This window comes from Oxyura jamaicensis, chromosome 4 (assembly GCF_011077185.1).
Source record: "Oxyura jamaicensis isolate SHBP4307 breed ruddy duck chromosome 4, BPBGC_Ojam_1.0, whole genome shotgun sequence".
Taxonomy (NCBI): domain Eukaryota; kingdom Metazoa; phylum Chordata; class Aves; order Anseriformes; family Anatidae; genus Oxyura; species Oxyura jamaicensis.
The window spans coordinates 94,790,098-94,810,876 of NC_048896.1; the positions used below are offsets into that span (position 1 = coordinate 94,790,098).

Consider the following 20,779-nt stretch of genomic DNA (forward strand, 5'->3'; position numbering starts at 1 on the left):
CCCAATGAAGGGTGCAGAAGTGGCGGTGAGGGTCTGGGAAGCTGGCAGAAGCTGCCCGCGTTAATACGCACTAAAACCAAGAAATCAGAGAGAGGAAGGAAACTGCTGACCTAGCCCGAGCTGCAACTGGACGGCAGAGCTGCAGAGGAGTTACAGATCCGTGAGGTGGCTCCTGATCTTTAATTCTCTCCCTTGTGCTCCCTGGTGGACAAGCTGGCTCGTGCCAAGGACGTCCTTTGTGCTGCGCAAATCCAGGCAGACAGAAGGCGATGCCATGTGTCTCGGTGGCTCTTTGACATCGCGGTCCGAGCAAAACGACTTCCCGTGCTCTGGGAGCTGCTTTGGCACGGCTGACCTGTGAAACCCCGAAACCTGCCGATGTGCTCGAGCCCTGGGGACGTCCTGCGGCCGCTGCTCTGCCAGCCGCGTCACTTACGGAGTGAGACACCGCGTGGTGCTGGAGGGGGTGTCTGCCTCCGCCCTGGGTGTGTGGACGTGGTACCTGGGACTTCTCCCTGGCTTCATCAGTACCGATAGCATATTTTCCTTGTGTTGCAGCAAAATCCCATCCCCAGCACAGATGGGGCACTTGTACCCGGGTCTGATAATCTGTGCAGGGAGGCCTGGGGGCACTCAGCATTCCCCAGTCTGGGAGATCCCAAATCCAGCCTGGCGTGAGAGCGGGGAATTCAGCTGTGCCCTTTAGTCCTGCAGATCCTCCTCAAATTTCTGCTGGATTTCAATGTGACACAATCACGCTGACAGTGCCTATTCCACTTTTCCTGGAGAACACTCAGCCCTAAGCATCACTCAGCGATTTCAGGGCCTGCTGCAGTCTCATTTTTTGTGGTCAGAGACAAGGAGGCACCAGCTCTCTTTGCTTGTCCTTCCTCCAGGCACCCTGCTGCTGCCAGAGCCCTGCGGGATGAAAGGCAAGGGGGTGCTGCAGGGGTGGGGAGCCTCGCATCGGGAGATTTAGGCTAAATCCTAAAAATCCCAAATCAAATTAAATCCCAAATTAAATCCCCCAAACATTTTTATTTTTGTTTCTGATTTTTCGTGGCTGCCTTTTTTTTTTTTTTTCAACTTGCTGGTCCTCTCCTCACCCAATACCCAAAGCCAGCCGGAGGTCCGCAGGGATAATTCACAGAGACTTTCCCCATGCAGGGAGGGCTTCAGAAACGGCAGCTGCTATCTGAGCAGAGGAGCACTCCAAAAATTAAATGAATGCTGCAAAAGGGCAAGGAGCAGAACGCAGTTTTAGTGCAGTCGCTGGAAGCCAGCGCCGTTTGGTTGGACTGCTGTGCAGGGGACATCTGAGCCCAAGCAGTGCTGGGTGAGCGGCGTGGTGGGGTGCAGCTGGTCCAGGCAGGCTTTTGGGGCTTTTTGCCCTGAGGAACACGAGCTTCACCTCACCCCTGTGAGCACATAGATGCGGGAGGATGAGCAGAGTGGTGCAGAAACGTTGCAGTGAGCAGGATCAGCTCTGGTTGCGCAGCTCTGCTGGCTGTGGGGATGCATCCAGGGCGGAGGAAGGGTGGGTGCAGGCGTTACAGAACCTCGTGGCCCACAAAATCGCCCACATTCACCAGCTCTTGGGCTTCCCTTGCAGCTCGGGGTGCAGTTGATGGACACAACGCTAGGTGTCAGCTGCATTTCCAGGCTGGGTCTGCAGGAGGGGAGCAGGGCGAAGGACGGGAGGTGGCTGGGGCAGCAGGGAGCTGCTGGGGGTGAAAGCACGGCCGTGCTGCTCGAGGTGGCTCCTGGTGTCTTATCAGAATTGTCCAGACTGCCCAGTGTTTGGAGTTACGCCTATAGGATTCGTCCCAAGAAGCTGCCCGAGCTGCTCCGCTGTTGCAGCACGGATCCTGTTGGCACTGGGATATTGCGTACGTGTGTGTCCGCAGTGCTCTGGGCAGCTTCTGCGGGGTGTAACAGGGCTCAGGCAAGGCAGGAGAGGCCCCGGGAGGGAAACCCACCCAGAGGGAAACCCACCCAGAGGGAGACCCACCTGGAGGGAAACCCACCCGGAGGAAAACCCACCCCGGGAACGCCAGAGCTGGCCCCGTGAGCAGCCACTGCCATGCCACTGCCAGGGCTCACCCGTGCTGGAGAGGAAGCGCGAAATTCCTCCAGCAAAGGACTTTGAACAATAGCTTTCAGGAAGAGCCCTGGGTATTTCTGCCCGTCGTCGTTACCACCCAAGAAGGGCAGGGCTGCGAGTCACACAAGGTGGCCCTGGCTGCAGCCGTCATTTCATGGAATATTTCCATGACTACCCGCAGCCCGCGCGGCCGGGGCAGCTGGAAGGGAGGGCTGTGGTTTCGCTCCTGAGCTCTGCTTCTTGTTCTGGTAGCCCAGAGGTCGCCAGGCTGTGGGATCCTGTGGTGTTCACACAGGCCCTGCTCAGCAGCTGGCTCTGTGAGCTCCGAAGGATTCTCAGAGCTATGGAGCTGCTCTGAGCTGCAGGTGGGGGTCTGCCCCCTCGCCCTCCAAGTCCTGGCTGGGTGAAGCCATCCCATGCTGTGCTGGTGGCTTTTGGCAGGAGTTTAGGAATCCCAGCGCAGCTTGCCGAGAGGTTTTCACCCCAGCATTGCCACCGGAGATCCCCGTCCCTGTCTTTAAACCAGAAGGTCAGTTTTGACAAACCGTCCACAGCTTTTGAAAGCCAGAGCTCAGTTCGGACTCCAGGGCTGAAGCCCACCTTGCCACTATTTCAGTCTCTATTCTGTTAATTTCCCATATTCAGAAGGAAAGGCACGACAGAACGCACGAGAAAGCAGGAATCAGAATTAGAGGCATCAAGTCCCAAGCAGGGGCTTGGGGAACAGCATTGCAATATCAGAGAGGCTGAAAGATTTATTTCAGTGTTGGCAAGTCTTGATGTGAAGCAGAGCAGGACTTGAAGCACAGCGAGAGTGGTGGCTGGGAGACTGGGATTTATCCCCTATAAATACGTCCTGGAAAACTGAATTATCTTGGGGTCACCGATACGTGCAGACGGACACGGACGGGGACAACAAAGCGCACAGGCAGAGCCAGCTCAGGGCAGGGGCACCTGCCTGAAGGCACCGAGAGCGGCACAGCCGGGGTGGAAGCACTGCCCCGAGCCTCTGAACCCCCCGGCTGGCTGCTGCTGTGGGTGGCAGCACAGTGTGTGGGATGGTGGCGGTGGGTGCAGAGCCAGCTGCGGCCCTTCCCAAAGCGGCAGCTGCTGAAAGGCTTCTGCCACCCTCCAGCTCTCTGTCCAGCTCCCCGTGGCCGCGTTTTGTCTGCGCAGGGCGGTTTCGGTGGGGTGAAGGCGCAGCGGGCGGCTGAACGAGAGGCGGGCACCTCTCGGGGCTGTGGGGTTTTGTTCCCGGGTGGTTGGAGCAGGGCTAAAGGTCGGTCCTGGGGAAGGAAAGCAGAGCTGCTGCACGCCCAGGGTAAACAGGAGGGGCTGGCCGAGCGCACAGGGCTCGCCCGCGGCGCCTTGAGGGTTGGCCTCCGTTGTTCCTGCTGCTTTAGAAAAGCCAGGCGGCTTTCCTGGGGTAGTTTCGTGCGCTGGGGTGGGAGGAGGTGAATGGTGATGCACAGCCCGGCTGCAAACGAGGTGATGGTGAAGGGGTTTGGTAAAGGCAGGCAGGTTGGAGCAGGAGCAGGCTGGGGGCCAGGAGGAGAAGCGAGGGCGGCAGCAAAGGCTCCGGGAGACCAGCGAGGGTTGAAGCCGTGTGGTGCTGTGGAAATGGAAGTACGCCGCTTAAAATGAGGAGCTGGGATGAGGGATTGGGGCTGGGGAAACCGGGGAGCTGGCAGGTCAGGGGTGGCTGCCAGTGACCCAGCAGCAGGGAAGGGACCAGCCCTCAGGGATGATTTGAGTACCCAACATTGCAGGCGGCTATTTTGCCAGGGACTGTGCCTTGTTCCTTCCCATTTTAATTCACGGATCAGTTTTCCAGCCCTGTTATTTCAAGGTGAAACCTTTTCCTGAATGACACCAACAAGACCAAAAGAAGATGAGCCTGGCATCACGCCCACGTTCCATTTCTTGAGCGTGTCAAACTCGCCTCCTCTGAAGGTTGGGTCCGAAGACCGTGGAAGCGAGCGGAAGGGACGGGACAAGCAGCGAGAGCGGGGACACCAGCAGGGACATGGAGATGCCAGGAGCTGTTGGAAGCAGTTCAGCAAAATAACAGCCCAGGCTGAAAAACCAGGGACCACCAGAACAAGCACAATGAGAAAGAGATTGTTGGGATTTTAAAAAATAAAGTAAAATAAAGAAATTCTGTCAGTGGTATTCATCTAGCGAAATGACAGAATTACAACCGAGTGCAGAACTGGAAAAATGCTAAAGGGAGGTGAGGAATTAAAAGGGAATTTTGCAAGCTCCATCAGGCTGATGGCTGCCCCATAAAAATAATGTACCTACTGATACGGAACTTCGTTAGCTGGAAGTTAAGGGCACATAAAAGGGCTCCTGACAGCCAACATTGTTTTGAGGGAAATAGAATCCGTCAGGCAAGTGATACCATTTTTAAATGGGATTATGAGCTTGTAACAGACATCTTTGATGCGTTTGTGTTGGTTCTGCATGATGATTTGATTAATAAATTAGAACAATACAAATGCAGAATGCTTATGTCAGTGACTGGCACGGATAAATAAACTTCTTGTGGACTGGCTTTCAAATGACACCAAGTTTGTGTGGCAACACATAATAAGGGCACATCCCAGACACGCCGTGTCAGTAAGCCAGGCGCAAGCACTGAAAATTCATCTGAAGGTGACCAAATGCCCCGTGTCCAGGGACAACGAATGGAGCTTTTTGTGCAGAATGGAAAATTTTGTCCCAGACGGCAGTGACCTGAGGAGAATCGAAGGTGACGGTGGGTAAACAGCTGAACGTCAGCCTCGGCGTGACGCCGTGGCTAGTGGGACTGGCTAAAGGCACCCACAATGGTACAAGCACACCATTTGGGAGGACCAAATTCTCTTCATGTTTTTTTTTTACTGTCCACTTCTGGCCTCCATGGACCGAGAGTTAAAATCCTGAAATACGGACGGGTTTTTGCAAAAAATGCATGAATGAGTAAATTAGGAAAAACGTGCTGTAGGGTGAAAGGCTCCACAAACTCGATCTGTTCAGGTGATCAAAGAGAAGGCTGGGCAATCCCAGACCCCAGGACCATACCCAAATGCCCAGCACTGGATCACAGCAGTCTTTTGAGTCTACTAGGCACGGGCTTAGAGAGGTCTGCAGCTGAAGTTGGAGTCCAGGTGGGATATTCTATGGCATCTAAAACAGCGCTAAGTTTTCCCTTAAAGTATGTTCACATTTCATCACGGATTTGGAAGCCACTTGATGCATAAAAAATCTATGGTTAGTGCTCCACAGGAGGTCCCCCTATAAGAAAAAAATATCCCTTTCCTTCCCCTTTTGTCGGTGCTTTCCCCTTGAGAAAAAATGTGAAGCTTTGCCGGTAATTTAATATATAAATTTATTAACTTTAATTCAATTTAAAACCATACATTTCTTTTTAGACAGTGTTACCGTGCCTCATAATACCTTCCCATGTTCCTCTGTGGAGGTTAACACTCTGTTTTTCTCCAGGATTTTTTTTTTCTGCTGGTACAGGACTGGAAGACCCAAGCTAACAAAGGAGTAAATGTCAGAGTTGGGTGACAAATCGATTTCTAAGTTCCCAGCTCCAGGCTCAAAGCCCTTGTAGAGGTCTGGTGGACCAAGCAGTGTGCTCAGAACATGAAACCAGACCCTTGCTGAGCGTGGTGTTTGTGGTGGCACCATTACCCAGCCGAGCGTTCAGGATCAGACCTGGCTTTGGTGTCCTTCCTAGCAGCTCTCATACTGTAACTGAAACCATTAAGCGCCACCGCCAGCTGCTCACTCAGCCTCTGGTGTTTAATCCTGTTTCTGAGGCTCAGTGAAGACAATGTAATATTTACCACTGACTTCAGGAACATTGGCTCAGAAAACCTACTAATTTGAACGAAAACAGTAATCTTCTTAGCTGCTAGCAGCGGTAGATGGTGGTATCTGTGGATTTCACACTGGAGCTGGGCACTTATCGCACGCCGAGCAGCGCATTATATGTTTCCCGTAGCCACCAGCAGCTCTTCTGAGAGGTCTGAAGTCCAGAGCAGTTTGAATCCCAGCCAATCTCCTCATTCTGCTTTGCCACGGGGGGCTGCACCTGCGAGGAGGGGTGCTGGAAGCATCAGGCTCCCGGCGCGCCGGCGAGGAGGAGAGCCCAGCTCGCCTCTGCGGAGCAGCCGGCGGAGGCAGGCGCAAAATGCACAGCGCTCCCCTCCCATCGGATCCCGAACCAGCCCTGGGGGGATGCCACGTCTGCTGGGCTCAGAAATTGCTCTGCTATTTTTATCTGCCTCCATTATATCACTGACGTGTCTCTTTGCTTCTGGTCCTCGGAAAGCTTCTCTCGGATCTCCATGGTGACTGCCATCAGAGTACAGATTTCCTCACTGGTGTTAACACATCCGAAGCGACATCCATCTGGTCTCGCACGACACCGTGTTTGGCAGCCGTAGGCATGATATGCAAGAGCTGGTGAACTTCATATGAGCTAACAAAGTTTTTGTCAGGCTTTCCTTGCCCCTCTTGTATCGTTACAGTCATGCACGGATAGTGTTTTGGAAAGTTCTTTTACCACCTTCTCATTTAATTCAAGTGATGATACAGAGATATTCAGACCAGCAGCGCTCAGCCTCTTAGGAAGCCACAGTGAGGGAAGCCAGAGGCGTGCTCTTACAATTAACTCAGTTTATTTATATCTCAGAGCATGAAACAACAAAAGCAAATGCAGAAACCCTCGGCAGCATGTGTAGCCTGTCCTTTCTGCTCTTCATCCCATTACACGTCACACCTCCCCGCTGCGCCTCTCGCAGACCATGGGATCTCCTGGCAGTGCTAACACATAGCTGGGATAACACATAGTTTTCATACACAAAATAATAATAATAATAACGATAACCAGCCATTTTAGGAGAGATTAGCGCTGGGAGCCACAGCGAGCTCTCAAGGAGACCTTGACACCCAAGGCTGTTTTTGGAGGCTGGCAGCACTCTCTGTAGGAAGCTCTGTGGTGTCCTTGGGTTGAAGGCACCTCTGGGGTTGTGCCGCTTCTGACAGTGGCCAAGGAGGGGCTGCAATTAGGCAGCTGGTGAGACACCATAAGGTCAAGCTGAAAGGTGGTTCAGAGTCAATGGGAACCTTTTTTTTTGGCCCACAGTCATTGGCACTGTTTGAGGATGGGGGTGACACCACTTATTGGGGTTCAGGGCAGGTAGAAGGAGGTTTGTCCTGCGGGATGGCAGTGATGATGAGAGTTACCCCAAAACGCACCCAAAGGGCTGGTCTGGGTGTCTTCTCCTTCCCCAGGGCCACGGTAGGGGCCCTGCAATGGGGTGGGAGGGAGATGAGATTAGTTTGGACTGGGGGTCCTGCTGGGCACATCCCTATGAAGGAGCTAAGCTGGGTACATGGCACAAGGGATACTGCCATGGGGCTGTGTCCCCTCATGGAGGATGTTGCTGCTATGGGTTTGTGACCCCTCATGGAGGATATCACTGCGATGAGGCTGTGTCCCCTCAAGGGAACGCGGCATAATGTCACAGCCAGGGGGCTGCATCCCCTCATGGAGGATGTCACTGCTGTGGGGCTGTGTCCCCTCGTGGGGGAAGACATGGGGTTGCAGCCAGGGGCCTATGTCCCCTCATGAAGGATGTCACTGCTGTGGGGTTGTGTCCCCTCACAGAGGATATCACTGCCATGGGGCTGTGTCACCTCACGGGGGATGTCACAGCCATGGGTTTCTGACTTCTCATGGGGGATGTCATGGGGTCACTGCTGTGGGCTTGTGTCCCTTCAAGGGTACATGGCACAAGGGACACTGCCATGGGGCTGTGTCCCCTCACGGAGGATGTCGCTGCTATGGGTTTGTGACCCCTCGTGGAGGATGTTACGGCTGTGGGGCTGTGTCCCCTCATGAGGGATGACACATGGGGTCGCTGCCATGGGGCTGTGTCCCCTCATGGAGGCTGTCACTGCTGTGGGGCTGTGTCCCATCATGGAGGCTGTGGCTGCTGTGGGGCTCTGTCCCCTCATGGAGGCTGTCACTGCTGTGGGGCTGTGTCCCCTCATGGAGGATGTTGCTGCTACGGGTTTGTGACCCCTCATGGAGGCTGTGGCTGCAGTGGGGCTGTGTCCCCTCATGGAGGCTGTCACTGCTGCGGGCTGTGACCCCTCACGAGCAACTCGGGCCACCGCAGCCATGTCGAAGGCCTCCCCACCCTTCCCCTCCCGGAGCCGGGACGCCCGCCCCTCTCTCCCTCCGGCCGCCCCTCCGGGGGCCGGTCCCGGGGCTCTCCCCGCCCCGCTCGGGGCCGGGCTCCTCGCAGCGCCCCCGCAGGCCCCGGCTCTCCCCGGGGCTCCCCGCACTACAACTCCCGGCGTGCCCGGGCCGGGCCGGGACTGAGCGGAGCGGGGAGGACCGGCAGGTAGGAGGGTCGGCTCGGCTGGGCTCAGCCGGGCTGGGCTCGCTGCGTGCCCGCCGGAGCCTTCCCCCTGCTCCTCCTCCTCCTCCTCCTCCTCCTCCTCCTCCTCCTTCCTGGAGCGGGGGAAGATGGCGGAGCTGGAGAGCCTGGAGACGGCGGCGGAGCACGAGCGGATCCTGCGGGAGATCGAGAGCACCGACACGGCCTGCATCGGCCCCACGCTCAGGTACGGCCCGGCACGGGGCACCCACGGGGGCTGGGGGAGCACCCACGGGGGCTCGGGGCACCCCGGGGTGCTCCCCTGGTGGGCGGCGGGGCCGGCAGGTGGCACCTGCCCGCGGCCCTCAGGGGACATCCCCGGCCTGGGGCTACGCTTCGTGGGGCTGTGAGGAGAAACGGGGTTTGTTTCTGCAGGGGGAGAAAGCCCTCGGGAGAGGTGTGAAGCCCCCACACCCCTGGGGTCGGGGGCAAGGGAGGTGCTTCGGGCTGCGCCCTGCCACCTGCCTGCCCCTCTTGGTCCTCCGACTTCTCCTCGCCCTCCGTTGGGCGATGTCTCCTTCTGTCCCCGTGCTGCTTTGCCCCTTGTCACACGCAGCTGTGCTGTGAGGGCTCGTTGGGTGTTGGACCACTTCACCTCCTTCTCGGGGCCTGCTTCCTTCGAGCCCCTCCGGCAGCGTGCTCGTCCCCGGGTGATGATAACGAGCTGTCACGCTTCCCGTGGTGGCACTTGTAGGACGGGCAGGACACAGGAGGAGAAGGAACAGAAAGATTTTGCTACCCGTATCCCAGAACTTGTCAAAGTTATTCTTCCAACCGTTGTCCGCCCTTCTTGTTGATCTGTAATTGCTTCACAAAAACCATGACTAATTGCGGAGCCGCGGTGCGGGCACAACTACGGTCCTGACGATGATGATATGAGTTAATGCCTCTGTTTGCTTAACGGCTCCTTTGTTCTCCCCTTAAACATCTTTTTCCAGCGGTTCTTGCGGCGTCCGTCAGCTGGCAGACCCCGCTGCCGAGCTCTCCTGGCCGAGGAGCGCAGGCGAAGGCAGCCGCCTGCCCCGTGGCTCCATCCCTGAGCTTTTCTTCTCCCTCCTGCTCCTTGCCCGTAGGTCTGCGTCTGCCGTTGGTCCCCGGGCGTGTTTCTTTGCGATGCCCTTTAGGGTTTTGCAGCGGGGGTTTCTGCTGCGTTCTTAATTGCAAAGACGTGCCAGCTGGCTGCTCCACTGAAGCCCGCTTCTCAGGAGAAGTCGTCTTGATTTATTTATTTTTAATTGTGATTTTTCTGATAAATTTTGCCCGTTGAAGAGCTGTTCTCAGGAGGCAGACGCCATGCTGGTGGCGTCGCGGTCCTGATAGAAGCCACGGGGCTTGATTCAGCAAACTGCGAACACCTCCTGCCCCCGTTTAAAGTGAAAGAAGTTCCCCAGGGAACTTCACGTGAAAACCAAAACGCGTTACTCGTAACGCCGGGCACAAATGTGTTCGTTATCTGCTGGGAGGTTAATGATACACACGGGCAGAGGCTGTTTGTAGCTCGCTGTAAGGGTTTCACCTTCATCTTTCGGTTTCTCTCCATCAGCCCAGGAGCTGCTGAGCTTGCAATCGCGGTGCCAGGTGGGAGCATTTAGGTACAAAGAGACCTCCAGCCCCCTGTCCCATCCCCTCCACAGCAGCCCTTCCTTTCTTTCCAGTGTTTAAGTCTTACAGAATCACGTTTTTAAATGACTCAGGTGGCTTCCTTCTGGTGGTTTAAGCTGTTTGAGGCGCGGCGATGCTCCAGCGCAGGCAGAAAGTTAAAGGCAGAGCTTTTTGTGTGTGGATCAATAGGATGCTGAGTTCATCTTGCTGGAAGGGCTGCCTCTTTGTTTAGTTCTTCTGACTTTGCAGTTTTATTTCTGAAGTTCTTCCGTAAACCTTTAAAGGTAAACCGAGCGGCGTTAGCTCTATTAAATAAACTGAAAAAACTGGTTAGAATGGCTGGGAACTGCCAGAATTAAGAGCGTGGGTGGTTCTTCTCGTTCAATTTCGTGGAGCTAAGCACAGTTAGTCTGGTTCCTCAATATTAAGGCTAGATGTGGAGGCTTTATATCTATCTTTGCATACCCACAGAAAGAAACGCTAATGAGCGTCTGGGGCAGCGCAAGGTTTGTCCCTTGCTGCGTTAACTTCAGCAGTGGCACTTCGTCAGGAGGCCCGTTTGCTACACGGGCACAAATGCCACCCGCTCCGAGGATTTCTAGAGTTTAAACTGAAGCAGCTTGGGGTAAACGTGATGTGCTGGAGAGTCCGGGAAAGTGGATGATGGAAACTTGGAGGGGAAAAAAAAAAAAAAGGTGACTCACTGCTGGGAAGCATCATGGAAGAAGTGTGTCTCAGGAGCCGGGCTGGCTTCCCTTCTAGGAACAGCAGTCCCGAAACACGGTTCAGAAATAGGCTGCGCTGCTGGGCTCCTACCTCCAGCACTGGCTTCTTTGCAGAATTGCACCATTATCAGTGTCTGCCGCGGCAGAGTTAAGATACCACGATTGCGGCTGCCCCGTGTTGTAGGGGCACGGCGCTCGGTGCCGAATCGGTGTTATCGGAGGGTGGCTGAGGGGTTAAGATGGTAAAGTTAAGGTCCAGCTAATTCATCTGTCTGGGTGGGTTTGTGTCCCACCCATCAGGGAGAGTTTTCTGTTAGGGGAAAAAAAAAAAAGGCAAGTGTAGTAATTCTCGCCCCGGGGCTGGGGAAGGCCGAGATGCCTTCTTGAAGTCCCTTCCAGCCCTATTTTTCTGCTGTTTTCCTTCTGTGATTCTGGGAGTCAGCAGGATGGGCCGGGTCTCCATTGTGCGAGGCGCTGTGCAGATGTGGGACAGAGCCTGCCCCTCTTCAACGAGAGCCGTCTCATTCTAAATATAAAACGGGAGACGGGGGCATGCGAGGGAGCATTGCGACAGCGCTGGGCTGTGCGGCGAGCTGGGCCCGTCTCGTGGCCTGCTACTCTGGTGGCTCAGACGCTGTTGAGGGCTCTCAAAATACTGAATTTCTCTTTTCTGTGTGCACATAGATTAATACCTGACAGTGAATGTCGCTGTGTCTGAAGGAGGGCACCCAGCAAGTTCAGCGAGGCTCTGTGGGGACCCCCTCGAGTCTGCGATGCTCCTGGAATCCCAGTAATGCCTTTCAGGATGTCTTTCCTGCTATTCAGCCCCTACTAATTATATCCGTCGCTCCGAATTCCACTTCCTTCTGCTGTTCTAATTCCTCATCTTTTTTTTTTTTTTTTCCCCTCTCTTGTTATGCTCCGTGACTTCTCAGAGTATTTTTGGATCTCCTCTCTCCAGGTTTCTAAGAATCGTGTAAGCTTGTAGGGTCAGGTAACCTTCGAGGGAAAAGGAAACTTGCCTAAAAGCTCCTCTGGACCCAGCTGTGACTTCAGAGCGCTCTGATTTTTATTACGCCCGCCTGCCCCATCAGGTTTGTTGCTCTTCAGCGAGCTTTTTGTCCCCGTGGTAAGTCTTTTTGGGGACAGGGAGCTAGTGCAGGACCACGACGTTGTAGCCGCAGCCACCGTGCGCGGGGCCGGTTGCTGCTTCGCTCTCGCTGCTGGATGCCCCTGCGCTTTCTAACCCACGTCACTCCGGGGAGGAGGCTGGTCCCTCACCGCGCAACCCCGTCCAGCGTTCGCTGAGTGCTTGTCCTGAAATACCTCCCTGTTACTGCTTCCCCTAAACACTTAGATTATCACCCAGCTTATGCTGCCTCACTGTCTTCTGTGACTTTATTTTCTCTTTAACCTCTCCCAAGCTCTTCGCATGCTGTGCCCTGTCTTCAGCTCCGTGTTCTGTGCTCTCCTCCCAGCTTATAAACGAGTGACTCAGCCCGGTGCAGGGTAGGGGCAGGCGAAGCAGGGAGGTTACTCTGCCCTCGTACGTGGGCCGTGCGGCGTCACTCGCTGCTCCCCGTGCTCAGCCTGTCGCCTACGGAGGAGCCCGTGCGGTTGTGTGACTTGCTGATCGCTTTGCATTTCTCTTTTGGTTTCAGCCTGCGGATATTTCGCTGTTTCTCTGCAGTGTCCTTTAGCAGCAGGTGTCACCTCACGGTTAAAATGCACGCTTGGATTTTCAAGTGGCTTCTTAATCTGCTTTGCGGTTCTACGGCCTGAGCTTCCTAAATCAGCCACTGCTTAAAGTGCCTCGCCTCTCTTGCTCTCAAGCCGCGTTTGCAGCTTTTTGAAATCGAGGAAGAATTTTTAAACAATGTTTGATTAAATTAAAGCAAAAACCCCTCTGGCCACGCAGACGTAGCTGCAGCGTTCCTGCCGCCTCCTCAGCGGATAAAATTGTGTCTGCGCTCTCCGGAGCAGTCTCCTGTTCGTACGTGGAGCGCTTGGAGCAGCTCTCGTTTCCTCAGCGTTAGAGCAGGATTTATTACTGAACGCGGAGCTATTTCCTTGGGAATTCGGTTGCTGGAAGCTGTGGATCCTGCTCCTCGTTGCTCCGCCTGTACCTTTGTGCTGGAGCCTGCTGCAGCGTGAGCTGCGGGGAAGGACCGAGGCTTGCGAGGGATTGTTCTCCGTGGCTGCCGGAGTTCAGGAGTTGTTACTCTGCCAGCTTTTGTGTCATCTGCAAATTGTATCAGCGGCCTTTTTTTTTAGATGTATATTCACTTTCTGGATTGTTCCTCAGTGGTTGAGATTTTTATCGGTTATGGTAGGGCTTGTACTTACCTGAACCCCTTCAGCAAGCTGACAGACGTTAGCGATTAGTCGTTCCCTGAGTGCTTTGATACAGAGCTGTACTTTTAGCAGGAGCTGGGTGTCTGGCTGCTAATTGTGCTTGTTCGGGGAGATTACGGAGTTGTTTAACGAAGAATGAAATTGAGCCCGCTTGATAGGGTGTAGTTTCTCCTAAGCAGCTCTTGGCGGAGATTAAAGCAAGGCTGTAATTAGGCTCGATTCTCTTAATCCTTTATCAAGTTTTCCACGACTGTGTTTGGGATTAGCGTTGTCCCGACTGACCCCTAGCTGCCTGGCCGACCCTTTTATCATCCCGGCAGCGTGCCGCGTTCATCCTGCTGCCTGCACCCACCCCGCGCCGTGGTCCTGCTTCGATGTCAGAGCTGGAGGTCCTCAGCTGCCTTGTGGAGCTTTCTGGGTCTCCTGATTCAAAGGGATAACAAATAATCTGATTTTCTGGGAGTAAAAAAAGTAGCACGGGAGTGCTGCCGGCTGAGGTACCGTGCTGGTTTTGGGGGTGCACCAAGCTCCCCTCTTGCTACTCTGGGCCGGAGCCGTGTATTGCAGGACAAATAGCAGCAGCTTGCCGGGGTCCTGGCTCTGTCATAGTCCCTGTGCCCATCCCATTCCATTTTCTGGTGCAGAGCTCTGAAAACGGGGGCTTTGTGGACAGGACCAGGCAGGTGGTGGGGCTCTCGTTAGTCCCTCTGAGCGCCCAGCCCCTCCTCAGCTGGGAGGTGCGTCCTTGGTGAACCCCATCAGCAATGGGGCCGGGTGGAAAAAAGGACCCAGACACATAAAAACCAAAAAGCTTACGAGAGCTGGATGCCTTTGTCCAGCCCTGACCTGACCTCCGGAGTTGTGAAGGTGGGCACGAAGCCGGCAGGTGAGTGCTGGGTGCCTCTCGGCACTATGTGCCATGGCTTGGCAGGCTGGCAGTGCCACAAGCATTTTCCCCTGTCTTTCATTTCCTTGTCCCAGGTGGGTGCTAAAACGCTGCCCTCCCCTTTCCCACTTCATTATTTCAGCTGCATCACTTGGCCCCCGCTTCATCTCGGGCTTGTTTTGTGGCATCCCAGTGCCTGGAGCGGCACGAGGGATGCGACGGCTGGGTCCGGGGGCCAGCTGTGCTGTCAAATATTTGACATCCACGTCTTGGCCAGCCCTCTGTGAGCCGCTTTAGTTCCTCACCTGGCAGAAAGGTGCTCGGCTGGGGAGTGGAGCTGCTTTGTAGGGGTCGGCAGGGAGCAGGAGCAGCGGTGCTGTGCCAGCCTTCGGGGCTGGGTGCTGGGCAGGGCGGGCAGCCGGGCTGGTCCTCGTCTGCTGCCGTGGGTGAGACGAGGATAAGGGTCTGCGTCGCAGATGTGGAGCGAGGGGCAGCGACAGGCGTCGGGTTTAGGAGCTTCCTGCTGAGTATTTCTGCGGGGAGGCATGAAGAGGGCACGGTGGGCATCCTTCCGCTCGCGCTGCCAACGCTGGTGGCAGGCGGCTGCTGTGATCCATCCTCCAGCTGAGCAGGAGGGCAGGGCAGGCTGGAGCAGGGTTAGGATCTTCTACATGTGCTGGGACCTGCCTCAAGTACCCTATCGAGGTTCCCAAGCCAGGTAAGAACTGAAGAAGCACTCAAAAACTAGCCACAGCATCTGTTTAAAATAAATAAATTATAAAAAATTCCCCCGAGGCAGACAGCTGAGCAGAGGGAGAACTTCACCGAGGTGTCACGGTCTCCACTTGGTGCCCGTGCGGCGATCGCCCAGCGCCGGCCGCCGCCGAGGGAGCATCGCGGAGAAGCGGCGCAGCACAGCCCGTCCAGGCGCTAACTGCTTGCAGAGCTCGCTCGGGAAGCTGCTTGTAACAACTGTAAATTGGCTGCTAATAAAAGCCTCGCAGGATCTTTTGAAGCATCTTTCAGCCCGTTCTCCTGCCACCCAGCCGGGGAAACGGCAATCTCCTGCACACGAGCCTGTGCCGCCGTTCATATGCACATAATTAAGTGTCTTTTAAAAGACAGCTCACTGCGATGCTGCTTGAATTTTATTAGTATTCCCTTCTGGTCAGGCTGGTGCTCTTCAGCTCTGTGTTTTGTGCTGTGGAGAGGGGGAAAAAAAAATAGCCAGCGAGGGCTCCTGTGAAGTAATTCAGCACCAGCAGTAACGGTACGTCAGGAGTCGGACGGCGAGCCCTGCCTGGAGGTGTGCTTCACTTCGTGATGCCAGCTTTTAGGAAATACTTCTACACTTGGAGCATTAAGGCTCTGGAAACCGCTTTGGGATGGCGAGTCCCTATAATTGTGTAACCCCGTTTAATTTCAGTCCGCACCCCGGTGCAGGCTGCAGGGAACAGCTTGCAGGAATGTGCTGCCTGAGTATTTATAGCCTGCGTTTTCTTCCTTTTTCTCGCAGAAGTACATTCCTTTCTGGAATTTAATGAATCACTGTCACAGGACAGATTATCGAGTGCCTGTTCCTGTTCCGGGGCTGTGGAAGTGTCTGGGCTCTTGGAGCTCTCCGAGTTTGTTTTTCTGCTTGCCCCCCCAGGCACCTTTGATGCCTGGCAGCAGTGTTGTGAGGTCGTAAGGTAAAGAGAGAGATTTCCCTGGTGCCATTAGGGAAAAACAGCCGTAGGAGTCTGTGCTGCTGTCTTCTGGAGCTGTGTCTGCGTGTGACTTCGCAGTATTTCCTTGGAGCTGGCCACTGGGCTCGTCCTCGGAGCTCTGCTGGGCTGCTTTGGAAGCCGCCTTGCGGTGTTGAACCCTACCTGCTCTGTCCCCTGTGTCGTGCTCCTCCTGATTCCACCTTCAGTGGTTTGAAGTTGTTTTTTTAAATAAAATGGACACTTATTCCGTGGATGCGGAAGCCTAATAATACGTATTGTGTGATCCCCTCTTCCCAGAGGAGCGCAAACGCAGCCTCTGAGGGGGAAAAACCATGAAATGACTGGGATTGCTTAACCCAGAGAAGACAAGGCGGGCATGTAAATCATCTGCAGATACAGACCAGGCTGTTGAAAAGATGAAGAAGAGCTTCTTTATTAAATAAAAGCTGCAGAACTGCTGTATGTTATTCTTACAGTATCGCCGTGTGTTGCTGAGGTCTGGACTACAGCTGCAGCAGCGGGGCTTCGGGATAAACGTAGGGAATTGCTCTCTAATGGGTAGTTAAGAAAATCTTGCAAATGCTCGTGCCGGTCACATCAAAGGCTTTTGTTGTTCGTTGTTTTGTCTCCGACAGTAGGGAGGAATGGGCGCTTATCAAGCAGAGCTCAGAGCAGGTACGGACACAGGCGCCTGGTATCTTCAGCCCGTCCTTCGGAGTTGGCTGCTCGGATTGCCCCGGCGCTGCTCTGCTCGCGAGCTTCTGGTGGGTCTCTTCCCCACAGCCCCGTCTCAGCACTCAGCTGTTGCTCCAACACTTAAACACTGCAAGGCGATGAATTCCGCACCCTAATTGCGCGTTGTGTACTTCTTCAGGGTTTCAGATTGCTTTCTGCTAGGACAAGGCCTGGGCTGTCCCGAAGGACTGTGAGAAATTGTCGGTCGGTTGTTGCCTTTTTTTGTTTTCCCTTCCAAGCTCTGATTCAATTCACTCCATTTTCCTGCTGGCACTGTTCCGAGTTGCTCACGATCCCTGTTGCTTTTCTCGCTATATTTTCTCATAGATCTGTGACCATTTTTTGCAGCGAGGCTGGGAGGTCAGAGCCGCACGTCGAAATGAAGATGCAGATTCGGTTCTTGAGCTGGGTTAAGCGGCACGGGGATGTTTCAGGCTTTGCTCTCCCTTCCGCTCGTGGTTCCTTGGGTTCCTTGCGGTCTCTCTGGCCTGAGACCGGTTAACACCTCGGTCTGTGGCAGCAGGAGAGGTTTTGGTGCAGAAACTCCTCAGACCCTAGATCTTAGAGACTCCTTAGGCTCCTTAGATCTTAGAGATTGTGGCAGGCAGCAAAGCATTGTGCCAGCCTTTGCACGCCGGATTTGTTTTCCCGAAGAGCTCCCACCCCCTTGCTTGCTTGGGTTTCCTCCCTCTGCTGTTTGAGTAAGTTGCAGGTTTTCATATGTTAAGAAATTCGCTTTTAAAAGATTTTTTAAATTCTTTTTTCATAGCTTATTTTGCAGTTGCATTCAGCTCACTGGGATTTGTGCTCTTCAATTTTGCAGAGCTGGAAAAAAATTTCTTATTCCTTGAAAATCTGCTGCTGAGGGGGGTGCGTGTGTGTGAACGCTTGAAGCCTTTATTCATCATTAGCCTACTGCTGGCTTGGAGCATATAAATACGTCTTTTAAGCAGTTACCTTGCCGCCCCTGAGCTCTTAATTCTTCTAGCTGCTCCTCTTTGATTTCCTTTCTCACGCTGTTCTTCTCTGTGTTCCTCCGTGCCTGTGAGTTTTCCTCCCGCTCCCACAGCCGTGCGTGGCTCGGGGCTTCACGGGGCTGCATCGCGGACTCTGAGTGCTTCGGAGGCTGGGAGCTGAGGCGCCTCCTGGAGCTGTCCTGCCTCGAACACAACAACTTGGGAAACCAAAACCTTATTTGCGGGGCATCTCGTCTGAGTAAGTGCGTCAGCAGCCTCTCTGCGAGGCTGGTTTCGCTCCCGTGTGCGTGGCGCTCGAGGCGTTTCCAGTACGTACGTGCCCGAACTCCTGGGGACAGCTCCTTCTGCATCTCGCTGGCTTTGAGGAGCCTCCAGGATGGATTTTGTGCCAGAACAGTTCCTTCAGCCGGCTGCCCTCCTTGCTGAGGGCTCGTCGGAGGTAGCAGGTTAGCTGGGTTGTTTGCGGGGTGCTGCCCTTGCCAAGTGCTCCCCGTCCCCTGCACCGTAGGGCGGCTGCCAGCGCTCCTTGAAAAGCCAGAAAGAGGAGGGCAGGCTGCTGAGCTTCCCGTGGATGTGCCGTAGGAAGCAACATCCCTTAACGACACTTCGGATTCAGCTTTAGGTCATCGGAGAGACTTGTTCCTGTTCCCAGGTGCCCTTCGGCTTGCAGGAATGAGGATGCTGTGTGCCCGTCTGCTGGAATTTCCTCCCTCCTCTTCAAAACTGGTTTGGGTTTGGAAAATTGGAGTACAGGTCGTTAGCTCTCCTGTTGGCCCAGCCTTAGGGCTGGCAACTTGCTCGGGCAAACCCCCGCTGGTTTGTGCTGTTTCAGTCCCCGAGACCCAAAGGGGCTGAGCAGCATTCGCTGGGGCAGGGCAGCAGGTGAGCAAATCCTCGTTTCTGCTGCTTCTCGGGGGTGGTTATTGGAACAAGCTGGGGAGGAGGCTGCGTTCGGGGCCAGCCCGGTGCTTCTGGGGATTTAAACCGCGTGCAGCAGCGACGGAAGGGTCGGTATCTGCAGGAGTGGCTGCACTCCTCCTGAAATCCCTGTGCTTTAGCAACCTGTTATTTGAAGGCTTATTATTTTTTTAATACTTTGCTTCTGGCCTGGACTCTAGCAGGTGGTGAACATGCCAGTGCTGTCGCTGGTGCCGGGGGGAGAAAGAAGCGAAGTCTGGGAGCCTTGTGCCTGGCGAGAGGCTCTTAAGAGGGCCCCAGAGAGGGGCTGCTGGCTCTCGGGGTGCTCCTTGGGTCGGAGCAGGGCTCTCCGGGTGCGGTGCCACGAGTGCACGTGGCATTGTGCCCAGCTGTGCAAGGAGGAAGCCCTGGGGATGTGCCCTCGGGTGTGTGAGTAGGTGGGGACTGAGCCAAACAACTTGAGCCCAGGCGTCCCCACAGTGCCACAAGGGAGCTGCAGCGACCTCGTCCTCTTCTGCGTTCCTCTGCCCGGGCCAGCTGGTGGTTCACATGCAGCCCGGAGGAGCTCTTTTCCCTCCCCTGAGCAGAATTAATTCCTTGCCTCCCTTCCTGCAACAAATAAAGCTCCGAACGTCGCTGCCCCATGCCGTCCCTTGTGGGACGTGGGGCTGAGGATGCTCTGCAGCGTGGTGTGTGGCTGCGACTGGTGCTGAGCTCTCTGCTTGCTTTCTGAGTTCAGGCAGAGCGGCTAGAGGCAGCAGAGCAATTCTCCTCCTTAAAATCTGTCCGAGAGGTTCAGAGATTTGCCAGGTCTTCCATAAAAGGTTTATGAGAGGCAGCGTTTTATTTATTTATTTATTTTGCCATTCAAGGGGAACAGAAAGGGAAAAGCTGACTGCCAGGAGTGTTTTTTTCCCCTCTCTGCTGAGTCACGGCGAGTTCCGAGGTGAGGTAGGCGGCTGGAGACGCGGAGGCAGTGTTTTGGCCGGTGCACGGAGCTGTGGACTTTGCTTTCAGGCTGACGTCTTGAAGACGAAGCACGTGAGCAGCGCTGGTGAGGAAGGGAGCGAGTCTGGGCAGAGGCAGTGCTGCCACAATTGGCCCGGGGTCCCAGATTTTTTTTTTTAAACTTAATTGATATAAAGCAGGAATTTCTTAATTGGTAGGAATTTCTTAATTGGCTTCCTTGGTAGGTGTAATCCCACAGAAGGTGGCACCTGTTAAAGGAATACCTTCCAGGTACTGCCTTCATTAAGCAAGCTTCCTTCCTGTGTTACAAGGAACTGGAAAGGACCATTTGAGCCATCTTCCTAATCCATTTCTTTCTTTTCCTGATTAGGAGAGCATCCAAGGATTATAATCTGAACGCCAAAGGATTATAACCTCAATTTGCTAGAGAAACAATGCACCCGCCGGCCTCCCGCGGGGCATCGGTGCCCTCCTCAGGCAGCCAGCATCGTGCGCCGCTTCACCTGCGAGCTCGCGGCTTTTAGATCCCGAGTGAATTTCCCCGTGGTTGCTGCCCAGAACCCACTCGTGGGGCTTTCCTGCGTGAGGAAGGTGGTGCTGTAGGTCAAAGCAGAAACTCTGTGCTCAGCTTCTTTGGCGAGGAGCTGGATTAACGCTTGGAGCTTGCAGGCTGCCTTGCTAATTGTGTTAAGGGAGGGTAGAGGTCTGGAAGCAGTGGAAGAAGATGTAATTGGTAGGAGGTGGCCACGCAGTGCCTTGTCCCTCACACGAAGAGCCGAGAGCTCTTCTCTGCGATTGTGTGTTTGGCTGGGCAGGATGAAGGTCAGAAAGCGGGAAGAGAGCAGATGAATCCCGCTGTAGAATGAGCTTGCTAAGGTCAGATTTCTGCTGGAACACGACCGCGTGAGCTGGAGCACCGTGCCTGGGAATTGCTGGTGCTCCGGCTGGGGTTACCCATCCACAGGAGGAACACTTTTGGTCTTAATTTCTCGTGGAACTGACCTGAGACACCACGAGCCGTGCAGCTAGCGAGCAGGAGAGCAGTACCGGGGCTGGCCCCGGCAGCTGAAGGGGCTGGTGCAGGTACGCAGCCTCCTGGGCTCCTCTTGTGCTTGGCGTGGCTCTGCCTCCAAACACAGCTGCTCGTCAGGTGGCTCACCCATCCTCTGCCTCCTCGTGCTGCTTTTCTTCCCTAAAAGGCTCATAAAGGTAGGAAAAAATTCACATCTTGGAGTCAGAACTCAAGTGTGGCTTAAAGCACCGTTGCTTCGGGGGGTGTTTGGGCTGTAGGAGGTAGCAGGGACCTGAAGAGGCTTTTTGGGGCCAGCAGAGCAATGAACCCTGTGGGCTCGA

At 54.8% G+C, this 20,779-nt stretch overlaps 1 protein-coding gene and 1 long non-coding RNA gene across 13 annotated transcripts in view; both read left to right on the forward strand.

Annotated features, from left to right (window-relative positions):
* The first annotated feature begins 8,458 nt into the window (after nt 1-8,458).
* EXOC6B (exocyst complex component 6B) overlaps nt 8,459-20,779 on the forward strand; it is a 274,926-nt gene continuing 262,605 nt past the window's right edge. For 6 of the 12 annotated variants that reach the window (XM_035324199.1, XM_035324200.1, XM_035324202.1 and 3 more), the window contains exon 1: nt 8,460-8,737. In XM_035324199.1, coding sequence (XP_035180090.1) covers nt 8,640-8,737 — 98 coding nt within the window. In that variant the 5' untranslated portion in view covers nt 8,460-8,639. Of the gene's footprint in view, nt 8,738-9,488; nt 9,554-20,779 lie in introns of all 12 variants that reach the window. The other 6 variants (XM_035324197.1, XM_035324203.1, XM_035324201.1 and 3 more) reach the window with 4 other exon arrangements.
* LOC118165849 lies at nt 9,563-13,103 on the forward strand. The gene is made up of 3 exons (XR_004750263.1): nt 9,563-10,436; nt 11,839-11,971; nt 12,539-13,103. It is a non-coding gene; the product is annotated as an uncharacterized LOC118165849 (long non-coding RNA).